General features: G+C 35.4%; 1 protein-coding gene across 2 annotated transcripts in view; it reads left to right on the forward strand.

Moving 5' to 3' along the window:
* Nucleotides 1-13,622, forward strand: part of FGF14 (fibroblast growth factor 14) — a 381,662-nt gene that overhangs the window by 285,183 nt on the left and 82,857 nt on the right. For both annotated transcript variants that reach the window (XM_030953833.1, XM_030953844.1), the window contains exons 2-3: nt 3,135-3,245; nt 11,168-11,271. In XM_030953833.1, coding sequence (XP_030809693.1) covers nt 3,135-3,245; nt 11,168-11,271 — 215 coding nt within the window. The remainder of the gene's footprint in view (nt 1-3,134; nt 3,246-11,167; nt 11,272-13,622) is intronic.

The raw sequence follows: 13,622 nt of genomic DNA on the forward strand, positions 1-13,622 counted from the left end.
GCAAGTGGCTGCTGTCACACAGATTGCTGGGAAGGAGAGGCTTAAGGAGCTGTTGCTTTGTCCATTCAGTACAGCTTTGAATTTTAAGAGACAATCTCTAATAATAATCAGTCAATAATTTTTCCCAATGTATGGCATTGCTGACATGTCATGCTGAACTGCTCAACCTCAGAAATCAAGGTGCAAAAAAAGATTGATAAAAATCCTTAGGAGATGCTGAACTGTTCCATAATTTTTGATGCATGGTGAAGTTTGCCTTTTTTAGTTTCATTTGTCCTGAAATCAAGGTGTTTGAAATTAAATACAAATTATATTGTTCACAAAATAGCCTCACTGTGGCAGCTAGGACACAAAGAGAACTAGTAACAAAATTTCTATGATAAAATCATGAGAACTGGGAGCTCTTTGGTGAGGTTGTCTGCTCTTATCCCGTTTCTGATTTTTTTTTTTTTTGTGCTGTATTTTCTTGCCATTTTCTTTCTCCTACACGTGGAAAGATAAAAGCAAGTGTGGGGGTGAAAGGGTAAGGATAAATGCTGGTCTGTCTGTCTTTGTCACTCTGATGAGAGTTCTAAAAAGATGACACACCCAGTACACCTGTGGACAGGCAGCACCAGTCTTCTGCTGTTGTTTCTGGGCATTGTTGCTCACTCCTGCTGTCTAGAAGACAGTAAAAAAAAATTTAAAAGTGTGGTCAACAACGATTTGAGAAACTCATTTGCAAATCATCTCAAACTGACTGTTCCTGTAATATTATTAAGAGACAAAGGGCAGACGAAATGCTACAGAAATACAGGGAGTAGCAGATTTCTCTTCTCTGCTTGCTGCTCAGATGTCTCAAAAAGGACGTAAAAGGGTAATTTTTCTTTCTGCAAGAAGAGATAAACTTCTTGCCTGCCAGGATTGTCTGCTTCATCTTGGAGATATTTACCTTGAAACTGTATGGAGTAGTCTTTGTGACTATTGCTTATTATGGCTTGCATCAAGATTGATGTGTCATTTCACTTTCATTCAGATATAATTTTGGATAGCTGGTAAAGCAGGGTTAATTTTAAATAATGCTTTTGATGAAAACAGATTAATGATTATTAGAAATTATATTTAATTTTTCAATTTAGAAAAATGAATAGGATGAGAATAAAAAAACAACTTTGAAAGTGACTTCTAAGTTTGACATTTTTCCCTTGAAGCAGTAGATGTAAACAGTGGGTGACAGTGAGTTGACCGTACTTTGCCTTCCTATGAAACTTCTTTGCACTAGAAAATGTTGATAAAAAATAATTTATTCATGATTCCTTGGGTATAGAAAGTGTTTTTCAAAATGCTGATACTTTTCCTGTAAATAATTTTTAAGATCTAATTTTAATAATATTTTTATTATACTTTTATTTAGTCTTTAAAGATGCCTTTTAATGAGTGGTAAGCAAGCATGCTTAAAATTGTCAATTTGCAGTACACATTGAAAGCATACATTGACAGGAATAGTGCCTATGTAAAAGGAATTCAATTTTCATTTTTGAACTATGAAAATACTTTTGAATCACCTGATGGAATTGGTGGAGACAGTACATTCAAATGAATTAAAGTTTAACATGTTTAATTTTTTAAAAATATTTGTTTCTGAGTATTCATATATAAAGACAAACTTTTGATAATGCAAAAATTAAAAGAAAGCAAAATTTTCAGTTTAAATAAATTTTAAAAATTTAAGTTGCAATATGCTTATATGTTGATCTTTGATTGTCCATATTATTTATTTCCATGCCTCAGAAGTCTTACAGTGTTACTATTTATAGGAACAGTTTTTTATTATATTTACAGTTTAACTTGTATTTTTAATTCAGATGGGCTTATTGTTTAATATGACTTTGTAATTTGGATATTCAATAAAAACATTTGCAGGATAATTTCATAGAACTGAGCCTCTACAGAAATTTCAGTACATACCATTTAGAGGCAGTTTTGTTTATCACTGTTTGTTTTCACGTCCCCTTAGGATACTCTAAGTAACACAGCATGATTAATTGTGAGAGTAATTATACACAAATTTTGTATTCTGCCCACAGGCATGCATGAAAATACTTTCTGTCTTCCTTTGAAGCTCACATGTTTATTTTATTATATATCTGTATCAAAGTATTTATGAATTTAATTCATTATTGCACAGCTAAGCATGATATGATATATTTTAATGCCAATATTCTCACAAATTTATGTACTGGCTATCTGGAACTTGGCCTAATAGTTAATGTTTAACAATATTAATACTGATATCACCTAGAGGTAGTTCTGTTGAATTTTTTAAAGATGTGATGCCTTTTTTCTCTGAAACAATTTTCTAACAGCTCAGTTTGTGGTTTGGTAAGGCAACATCTGTGCTGTGAATCAAAGTTTGTGGCTCGGCACTCCCTGCCCAATTCTTGGCAGTTTTCATAAATGCAGAGTATTAAATGGAGAACCTTCATTGTTCCAAGCTACCTGGATTTTCCATAGCTTTATCTTACTGAGAGCTTTTTCAGCTTTTTCTTTCTGCTGAGCAAAGGTTATATCTTGCCCTGATTGTGAGTGTTATTCCCTGGGGAGGTGGGAGAGGGCAGGTGAGTTGGATCTGCTTCTAGCTTGGTTAAAATATTCTGCGAACTTCAGATGGTATTGTTACAAATTGCGTCTGATAAGTCTACCACTTTTGATAGGAAAGGAAACAGACCTTTTCCTCCCAGTCTCCTTAAATCTTATGTGCAGTACAGTAAGTTGCTAACATATATGAAACCAGTAGGGTTTTGCAAATGTTTTATTAGTTTCTATAAAACTTGTTGCTGAAGTCTACAATTTTTTTCAGGGCTTAATACAGTTAAATTTTTTGTCTGTGGGTATTTCGAATGTTCTTTTTTTCTCTGTTTTACCTTATTAATTGTAATGAAGGATGTTGGAGGTAGAGAACAGGACATAGAACTGACCTAACAACACTCTCTGCAGAGAGATTTTTCTTCATCTCCATCAGCGCACATCTTGTTGTAGTACTTACTTTTAAGACAGCATTGCTGCTTCACCAAACATCCTCCTACAGTGAGAGAAGTAGGGATAACTCTTGGAAAAAGTTTTGAGGCTAGTGACAAAATATGTTTGTCTTTCAGATCCCCAGCTCAAGGGTATAGTGACCAGGTTATATTGCAGGCAAGGCTACTACTTGCAAATGCACCCCGATGGAAGTCTCGATGGAACCAAGGATGACAGCAGTAATTCTAGTAAGTGACTGCCCCAGGGGAATGTCTTAATCGCACACGCAGACCGCACTGCTCGAATGTGTTTGCACAGGCACTGTGGGAATGCCTGCCTGCCTGCCTGCCTGCCTTTGGAGGGTTTCTGAATGTGTTTTGTCCCAGGGAGGAGGGTTCTGTCCCTTCGAAGCCTGGTGACCACCAGCATGGCTTGTGCAGGACATTGGCCTAAATGTGTTGCCTCTGAAAGGGGAAGGCGTTAAGACCTCACGGACCTTAGGAGGGAGATATTTAGGCCAATGAATGTCTTCTGGTAATTTTATAAAAGTGGTAAAATTATATTAAAAGAATTTTTTAATAAGAACTCTTTATCCAGCAAAAATTCCTTGTCTTCCAATAAATAACAAAGAAACAACAAGACATAGAAACTAAATTTCCCAGAAAAATCCAAATTTACAAGCAAATAAATGTATGCTAAACTATCAAAGACCTTCATAAAACACATGCTAAATTATCTTGCTGAAGGTACTAAAAATTTTGGGGCTAAAAATCCTATGCCAGCCAGAATTCCAATGACGTTAAGAGATTTCCGCCACTGTAGAGATGGCAAAAGTGGCAGTTTTTAAAAATGTTCCAAACAAAAGAGGTCTTGAAAGGCTGTGTGGGTTGCTGCTTTGGTATGCTTTTCCTATAATACTGTTACGTATTTTTGTTCAATGAGTATATATATATGTTTGATAACTTCAGCTGCAACTGGTAATTAAACAAAACTATTCTTACTCTAGAAACAGTTGATTTGTGTTTTATTTTAATTATCATTACATATTTAAGTAACATTTCTGTGTCATCTCGAATTTTATTTTAAGCACTTTTAATGCACAAGATTTATTTTTTATTATGCATATATAAATAACCCCTTAGTTCCCTTAAAAATGTTGAAATTAGGCTGCAGAAATTAAAGTATTTGAGGTTTCTGCCTTGAATTGGTAAGGTTCCTATTTTAGTTGTAATTTTTAACACCTTTCATCAGCAGATAGCATGATCATATTTTATTGTTTGGCTTGGAGTCTTTTTAATAGAGAAAAGTTGTTTAATATATTTTTATGTGTATCTCTCTGCTTGTTTTTCAAGTGTTTTTGTTCCCCTTCCATGTCCTCCCTATCCCTCTCCCACCCTTGTTTCTTTTCTTCCCTCCGTATGTCCATCTCTCATGCCCACTTCAGTACTGGAGTACATACTAAGACCTTAAAAAAGACAAGATTATTCTCACTTTTTATAAAAGCTTTGCCTAGATGAGGTCTAAGAACTCTCTTAGGGTATAAGTGCAGATCTCTGTCCCTCTACTCCTCTTATTCTCAGCTTCAGCGAGAAGATGTGTAGGACTGCAACAATTGCAACAATTTTGTAATGTTTTATTGTTATTTCTGAGAGATTTTTTTAACTCTAAGATCTCTACGGATGTGGAGTCTTTTCAAAGATAGATCACAGTGGCCTTAGTTTTCTCTTTTTGATGTTGTCATCTTTACAAATTGTCCTCTTTTTTTTTTTTTCATTCTTTCCTCTCTTCTGTGCATTTCTGATTTTCCAGCTCTCTGCCCATCTCCTTTATTCTTCTTTTTCCAAAATGCAAACTGAATATTCTATATTAGAAATATTCTGAAATATTGAACTTCTCCAAACACAATGAAATACCATATAGAAGTATTGTGTATTTTGGATAAATATTGTTAGATATTTTGTTTTACTCCAGCATTATTTTTTGGCTAAAAAATTGTGGAGGTTTTTTTTTCACAAAGGCATATTTTTCTGGTTTTGACTGGTGGGATTAATTTTTCCTTAACTACTCCAGTTTTCCAATATTTTTCGTAAAGATAGTTTAGATCAGAAGAATGCAAAATTAATGTGTTTGCCAGGAAGGCCTACAGTCTACATCTGAAATTTTGTTGGTATATATGTATCAACCATATATTAAGAGCTGAAAAGTTTTACCTATTTGATATATTCATTATTGTATGAATATATGTTTGTTTCTTTTGTGCTGCCAGTCTTAGTTTTTTTCCCTTTCCACTTTGTTGGCTTTCATTTCCTGTTGAACTTTTTTTTCCTACTGCCTTTTTTTATTTCAACATATGTTGATTTTCCTTCTCTTTCACTTTAAAACAATAATTTTCTCATGGATAGAATTTCTAGTGTTTTGATATTTTATTTTTTGAGCTCCTTAGTGTGACAATTTCTGTCTGGGGCTTACAAGTGAATAACTTTTGGCAGCTGCCCAAGGGGGAAAACCCTGCTTCTGACTGTGGTGCTTGCAGGCTGCCCATTTAATGTGCCCAGTGGGTGAAGGGATGGACACGTATCAGCTGGCTGTAGGACAGATAGAATACTTACCTGGATAGTGAGGATGACTTCCATTCAAAGTGTGTTTCATAAAAAGAAGGAAATACAGACTGCCAAAGGGTGTGCATCTCTGCCAGCCTTCCACCTGTCTTCTGACTATTTGCTGTTCCTGAAGAGAGCCCACTGAGTAACTGGGTGTCAGAGAAGCCAGAGGGAGCAAGGAGTGAGGGAGAGAGAAAAGATGCAGTTTCTTTTTTGTCTTCAGCAAGGAAGCTGTTTTAATCAGCTGCTCATTGTCCCAGTTTGAGTAAAGGCTAGAGACTGCAGAGAGAGATGACAAAATTTTTAGTGTATCACTGTGTGCAAAAACTTGCATGAAAAAGGAAGGAAGACTTAATGTGCAATTGCATGAATGTACTTTCATCTGCTCATGTTGATGGCCATGACATTAGAGCCCAGCCTAAACAGACCAACAGGTTTCAGTTCATTGTTGTAACTTCTTTTTATAACTTTTCCAAGATAATGATGTTTAATGAAACAATGGTAATTAATGCACCTATTGGTTAATGGTGCTGAGTTTCCTTAAATCACTTCCCTAAATTAAGGTTGTTAGCCAAACAATCTTGTGTGCACAGTCTGTATTTTTTTTTTTGCCCCAGTCTCAATGATATCTTGTTTTAGCTGGTTTTTTGTTTGTTTTTTTTTTTTTTAATTTAATTTCTCTATTACCTTTCACTTTCTGGTTTGCTTTTGTGTCTTGGTTGTACCAAAAGCAGGAGTGGCTGTGGTTAAAGCTGTAGCTTTGTTACTGCGGTCCTACTCAGTGTAGCTGTCACATTCACTCTCATTTTCCTGGACTTTACAGGTGCAAATGCAGCTTGCTTCACTGGTCTCATCATTATTAATTAGGAAAAACAAGATCCTGCACAGAAATCATAAAGAGATAGAAATGATTTCCATATGTGCTTGTAGTAACAAGCATTACATTCTCCTCCTGTCCTCCACACCTAAACCAGATCAGTTTTAGGCTTTGGTCTATCTTCAAAGTTTTGTCTCATGAATGAAGGGTAGGTTTAGTAGGAAGACTAATTAATTTGAGAAAGAGACAATTCCAACTTTTTAATTTCTGAGATTGAAACCCTGAATCTTTCATCTCTATAGCTTTTTTTAATTCACCTAGAGTGTATCTCAGCCAACAACCACTGGAAAAATGCAACATAAATGAGGATACTTTATAGTTGACAGACCTGATTGTAACAGTCACATGTTGCAATTTGTACCCCTTATGAAATTACAGCTGTGTTTATAACATGTTTATAATATTCTCTGATTAAAAGAGTATTACTTATTGGTAGTCTTATTTCAGAAACTGATAAATGAAAAAGTGAATATTATCCAAGAAAATTTTACTTGGTTGTGCTGTGCACATCTTTTATTATGCTACAACATGCTTTACTTCCTTTGTGGTGCTTGGTAACTGGTAGAGTTGCTCTTCAAGAAATCCTGCAACCATTTAACATTGCTTTATTTTCATCTTTTAATGCATACTTCTATTTATATCTTCCAAATTGAATGTGGAAGCATTAACTTTTTAATGGCTTTACAAAATATCTACCACTATCATATTTTGGTTTGAAGGTACCCATAAAATAACCTTTACAGCACCCTTGTAAGGTAAAGGAGATAATTAGATAGAAATAAAGCACATAAAGATTAGGAAAAAACCACCTGCAGTGCTGTTAAATTTGGATTAATGAATGTTAATTTTGGATTACTGCACTGAAATATCTGCAGCCTGATGCTTGCAGTGGTTTTTACTGAAGTTTGTCTTCAAAGAATTATACAGGTATTTCCTCATCTATTTACACCACCTCTGGGAGTTAGGTAAGCCTGTTTCTCCCTCTGGGATAATCTTAGTCTGACAGGTAAATGTTCAGTCATAAAAAAAAAAAAAAAGTTTTAATTATGTCTATGTCTTCTGTAAGATCGGGCAGCTAGAATTTGTTTGCTCCATAAGAAATGGATGGAGAAATCTCTTAACACCAAACTCCTTGCAGTCATTGCCAATCTAAAAGATGTTTTGATGGAGTTGTCATTTTTGCCTGTGGGCCTGCAGATGGAAATAAATTGAAGTAGTTGCCTTGATCTTATTGGAGATTTGGTACTGTGGAAAGTTTTGTTAACTGCCACAAGGGCAGTGTGCATGCAGAAGAGGCTGCAAGTTCAGAACTCTCAAGCAGTCAGTATGTAGCAAGAATCCTGAGAAAAACAGTGATCTGTAATAGCAATTTTCTTGCAGCTACAAGTAAATTGTACCTAAATAGACTTGCACAAGTATATGGATATCTGATTTCAGGCATTTCAGATTTCAAGTTAATGAACTGTGTTGGTATAACATAAAGTAAGGAAAGAGTTATATGGCAGTTTTGAGTTTTGCTCAAGAAAGGAGTGATTGCTTATTAAAAAAGTGGACTCAAACTTTTGCTAAAACTTTTTGAGGATTAGAATCCAACTCAGGTTTGGAGTTCCTGCAAGTCTCCTCCATGAAACCTAAAGAAATAACCCTTCTTCATGGCAGTTGTTCCTGCTAACTGTCCCCACCCCCATTTTCTGATCTTTTTTTGTGGTGGGAGTAGGCTTGCAGGCTTAGGAAAAGGCAGAGAACCCAAATGCTTTATAGCTGTGGTTTAGATAGAATACAAAGCAAAGCTAAGGGAGTGCACACTCTTAGCACTGACGAGGATAAAGGGTTTTACTTGCACCATTTTTGCCAATCAGTTCCCTTGTCTTCCCTGATCATACTTACATTTGGAATTGCCAGGCTTTCTACTTAAGCATACAGCATGGGAACACTGAGCGCCAGGCACTGATGTATTTCCTGGGCTGTTGGGGGCTGCCCCCTCTCTCAACTCATTGTGGACTCACTGAACTGGCTTTAGGCACATAAAGATGTTCAGGGACCTCACTCCCCAGGTTTTGGTTTCAGATCATTTTCTTAAAGAGAGAAGGAAGCAGGCGACATGGCTCATTTTAGTAACCCCCTCAGATAAGAACATATGTTTGGCTATGCAGAACTGCCAGCAGACTCTAGAAGGCTTTCTGCTTTTCTCAGAGCAGGTTTTTACTAGAGTGAGGTATGCCACAGGTGAATCCTAGGAATGTGAAATGTGTAATTGAATGCTTAAGTCTTGCTCAGTGAAGAGCACTGCCCAGTCAGGCTCTAGAGGAAAATAAATTACTTGTGGCCTGCTTCAAAGTGCATTAAAACCATGTGCTGTGCCTTACTGGCACATGTTTTGCTGTCCCCAGTATGAAACACATTGCTGAACATTTGTCAGTCAATAGCTGAATGTAGACTGGCCTCCTTAGTTTTCCTCAAATCTGGAGGATTTTGTGAAGCTTATTGAATATTCTGACTGTGCAGAATTGCAACATTTCAGGTCACACTCTAAAATTTTAAGGGTTTAGACTAATTACAGGATCTCTGAAAATCTGCAATTAAAATTTGGTGTCAGTAAAAGATGCATTACATGCCTTCCATAGTGCTTTCTGAATTCACCAGCAGCTGTAAGCCACTTCAGTAACTTTATAGGCTGCACAAAACACTGCTGTGTTACAGGCCTGTAATTCTTGTTCAGTGGTGGTTGGGTTTTTTTTTTCTAGCTTTGGTGCTTTATTTTTAGTGGTAATATGGTAAATAATATGTACATTTCAGAATTTTTGACTGAACCACTATGACTACATGTTATTTTTCATTAGCTGACTTCTCATGGCTGACTTGTCTTTTGTGTTCACCTCTTTTCTTTATATAAGTATTGTTTGTTTTTCCTTCCTCGTGTCCCTTCAATTGTTTTTTCAGTCCCTTTAGCATGGTTTGCTCCTGCAATTTCTTTTTTCCTAGGAAAAAATTCAAACTCAATTGCCATCTGATACTTTGTTTTGCTGTGACAGACGCCCTCTCCACAACCCACAACAGTGATTTTGCTGATTTTGGCAGTTTCATTTGAGGATAATGAAATGAATGGACAATGAGGAGTTTATAACTAATTTTTGACTTCCAAATTCCATTGAACTAAAAGCCCTCAAGCCACGCAGTCTTTAGCCTATATATTCTTAGGATATCTTTTCTGTGAGTGACATATTTCACTGTGTTACATTTATTAGAGAGGGAACCTTATCTGTACGAAGTTGTTTTTTTTTTTTCGTAAACAGCACTGTAATATCCTACCATAATGGAGAATTTTGGAAGTGACAGAAATTAAAATTTATTTGTGCTAATTCTTGTCATCTCTTTTATTTGCTTTGTAAACCCACAAAATTATTTTCAGTTCTTCTAGAGCTCTTTTCAATATATTTTTCTTTCCACCGCTCCAGGAAGAACTCTGCTACAATTCCTAGCTTTATATTGGCTTTGTGTATTCCTAAAATTTTCTGATGTTACACATATTTTTCTGTGTGACAATGCCGAAGGGATGGTGTCTCTTTTTTTTATACATGCCTATATTTTTAGCAGTCTATCTATGTTTTTTTTTTCTCAATTGTAAAGACTTGGTCATATTAATCATAAACAAACTGGATGGATTTTTGTTCTTTGACTGAACAGGAATTTTCACACCTTGAGAAATGTATTTATCCACTGCAATTACATGATGCTTTTTCTCTTGGTTTGGGCTTTAACTCTGGCATCCTGATTACAAATAGTCTCATCCAGTACACTTTTTGGTCACACCTATGGATGTCCTTAAATTTTGAGGAATTCATAGGTGTTACTGTGTTCCTGACACCTGATTTGGTAGAAACATATTCCCCACAGCATATGTTGGATACACAGGTTGTGCTTTTGGTTTTCATCCGAGGACTTGGGAGTCCCTGGCTTACCCACAGTGGAAAAACATTTAGCATAAACTCTGTCTCATCCTGGTCTTTTCTTCCAAAACTGATGTGTGATTTGCATCTAATTTTCTAGCATGAGTCAGTAAATGTAATATAGGTGTGTGCTGGCATAAGTTTTAGAAGAATTGGTTCATGCCACCTACTTATACAACTTGTGTTTTTCTGTGGTGAGGCTGGTAAACTCCCACTCTTCACACTGGTCTTTTTTCAGAGAGTAATCAAAGTTGTGACTGTTTGGATTACTACAGAGGTATATAGTATTTCTAGGGTATTTGTTATTAGGTGGTTTTCTGATTATTTTCTAATTATTACCCCAAGTTCTGTATTCTGTTCAATAACATTTACGCCCATTTAGAATTAAGCACATATTTTAGTGCTCTTATGAACTATGATAAGCCTTTGTCATTGCCTGACACCATTTGATACTGCTTGTATGAAATATAACATTCAAAAAAGCAAAAAAAAAATTTGAAATCACAGATCCCTCAACATCAGTCTTTGATGAGGGCACCTTTTAGGTGAAAACCATAAAAATGCCCAGGAAAATAAAGAGCTACTTGCCAGAATCAAAGAAGCAAGATTTTCTGGGTTAGTCTAATTTTAAAAGCAGTAAAAAAAATATGCAGGAACTGTTTTTCTTTCTTTTCTTCTAATTATGTTTATTAGACAATTGTATTAACTGTAGCATATTTATATCTGGATGTGTGTTTTCTTCACAGCTTTATTCAACCTTATACCAGTGGGACTTCGAGTTGTTGCTATCCAGGGTGTAAAGACTGGGTTGTATATAGCCCTAAATGGAGAAGGTTTCCTCTACACATCAGTAAGTACCTTGCTGGACTCTGTTTAGGAGGCACAGCTGAAGTTGAAGTCTACACAGGAATGAGACGTGTGTCCACTTTTAAGAAGTTCTGCAATGTCTGTGTATGTTGCACACACCATGCTTGAGTGTAGCATTATCTGTAAATGGGACACAGTAGAAATTACTGTGTACTACATATGAAAGTCTGAATGTTAGCAATCCTAAAAAAACACACCATAGAGCTCTTTTCCTGGCAGGCTTTCATGGTAGAGTGCCATATACCACAAAGATTATAATTTTCATTTCAGTTCTTCAAAATTTTTAAATAAGGATCTGCAATTATTTTCTTAGAGTCTTGTTAATCAGAATCCAAAAACCACTCTAACCATTATTTTTATTGATAAGATTTATGAGTGCAACTTCCATGTAAAAGGTTTTTAACAGCCTTATGGTTTATTACAATAATCTTGTAACTGTATGCTTAGCATTACTGATTTTTTGATATCAGATATAAGGAAGGATTATTACCACTGTAGAATGATCAAAGTTTAAAAAAAGTCTTTTTGAGTCACAAAGAAGACTGCTGGATAAAGTGACCAGAAAGACCTCAGATTGTTTATGGTATTTCAAATGATTTGATGCTAATCACTCAGTGTGTTGTGAATATAAAATGCTCAGTTTTGTTTAAATTTAGGGTCTTAACTTCCTTTGAAAGGCAGACAGCCTTTAATGTGAACAGGCAGTTCTGTCAGGTATTAACAAGGTGGCTCAAAGGATTTTTCATTACTATATTTTTATTGACATCTATGTTAAATTTATTTACACAGTGCTTTTTCCATTTTTTGCGTCACATAGTTCTTATATCCCAACTGAGTTACAATACGCTGCTTTGTTTTCGATGTCCGTTGAAAGGAAATTGGAAAGATTAAGTTTCTGATGCCCTGAGGGAAAGTATTCTGTTTGTTTCAAACACACAATTGTCTTGCAAAAGCTAATTAGGAAGAAAAAATGGAACTAATCTTGAATGCCAATGTCAAGACAAAGAGAAAATTCCTCCTCACAAAATGCCTTCTGGAAACTCAAGCAGTATTGTCTACATTTTTTTTACATATGCTCAAAATAAAAATTCTATCACAGGAAAACATGCAGTATTTGCTATCAGAAGAAAACTTGAAGAAAAACTTAGTGCTATTAGAGAAAACAAATTACTGACTTTCCAGTTCCACCATATTTTGGGTTGCCCAGCACTGTTCCTGAACTGCATTCTCAGTACTCCAGAAAGAAATACAAATTTCAGAAGATGTGCTGTTTCCTGATGGTTAATTTTGCAGAGGGACCACATGTGAACAAATTGTGGTAGATATTGTTTTTATGTTTTATTCTGGAAATGATTCAAGTTAAATGAAGTTAAGTGAGGCAAGGAGTGTTTTTATAATGTACTGCTTACTCTTTGTACAGAGAATGAAAGATGAGTGGGCCATTAAATTGCAAATTGACACATTATAAAACACAGTGGAAGACTTTGTTATGTCTACGAAATTATTTTCAACTTACAGTTTTTTCAAGAAGAAAAAAAATAACATTTGATCAAAAATTTAAAGGTATTGGTTTCAAAACATCAGTGCTGTAATACAGGTTTGTTTGTTTCATATTAATGTATTGACAACACTGGAAATACATTTTTGTCTCAGCAGTTGCCTGCTTTCACCTTAAAGACTAATGCATTTGAATATAAAATGACAAAGCATCAGAGAGAAGTCTGTCTTCTCCTGAGGATCAAGATGAAGAAATAGTGTATGCAGAATTATTTATCACTATTGCAGAAAAATTATTTTAATCAATCACTTTCTTTTACTGTCTTGATGGACTTTTTGACTCTTTTTCACATATGTGTATCTGTTGCACCTAAATGCAGAAGTTCTGTATTACATGTCACATGTTTTCCCTTGACTATTTAGGAGACAATGGGAGAAAAAAGTGTTCTAAGTTTCATATGCCAACTGCCATCACTGGTAAAGCTGCTGCATAATGGGAATGCTAGTTAAAATGTACATATACTTATTTATTACTAATTTCTTTTAAAGATTTGAAAAAAAGTAAGCATGCCTTGTAGACTAAGTAGCATTTTCAGTCTAAGTTGAGACTGAAGTTCTGTATAGCCCTCCTATGCACAATAGCTTGGTGTCCCTTCTTCCCATCACACTCATATTCACAGTATATGAAATCTGTATCTCGTGATCTACACGTTGATGCCTCTCTTCAGAGACTGAAAGCCCCAGCTCAATTATTTTTATCATAAGGTTCACGTCACATTGACTAATTAAGCAACAGCACTGACAGGAAAGGTATTATGTGTGAAGCTGCTGTGTGTG

The sequence above is a fragment of the Camarhynchus parvulus genome, chromosome 1 (assembly GCF_901933205.1).
Source record: "Camarhynchus parvulus chromosome 1, STF_HiC, whole genome shotgun sequence".
In the NCBI taxonomy this organism is placed as follows: Eukaryota; Metazoa; Chordata; class Aves; order Passeriformes; family Thraupidae; genus Camarhynchus; species Camarhynchus parvulus.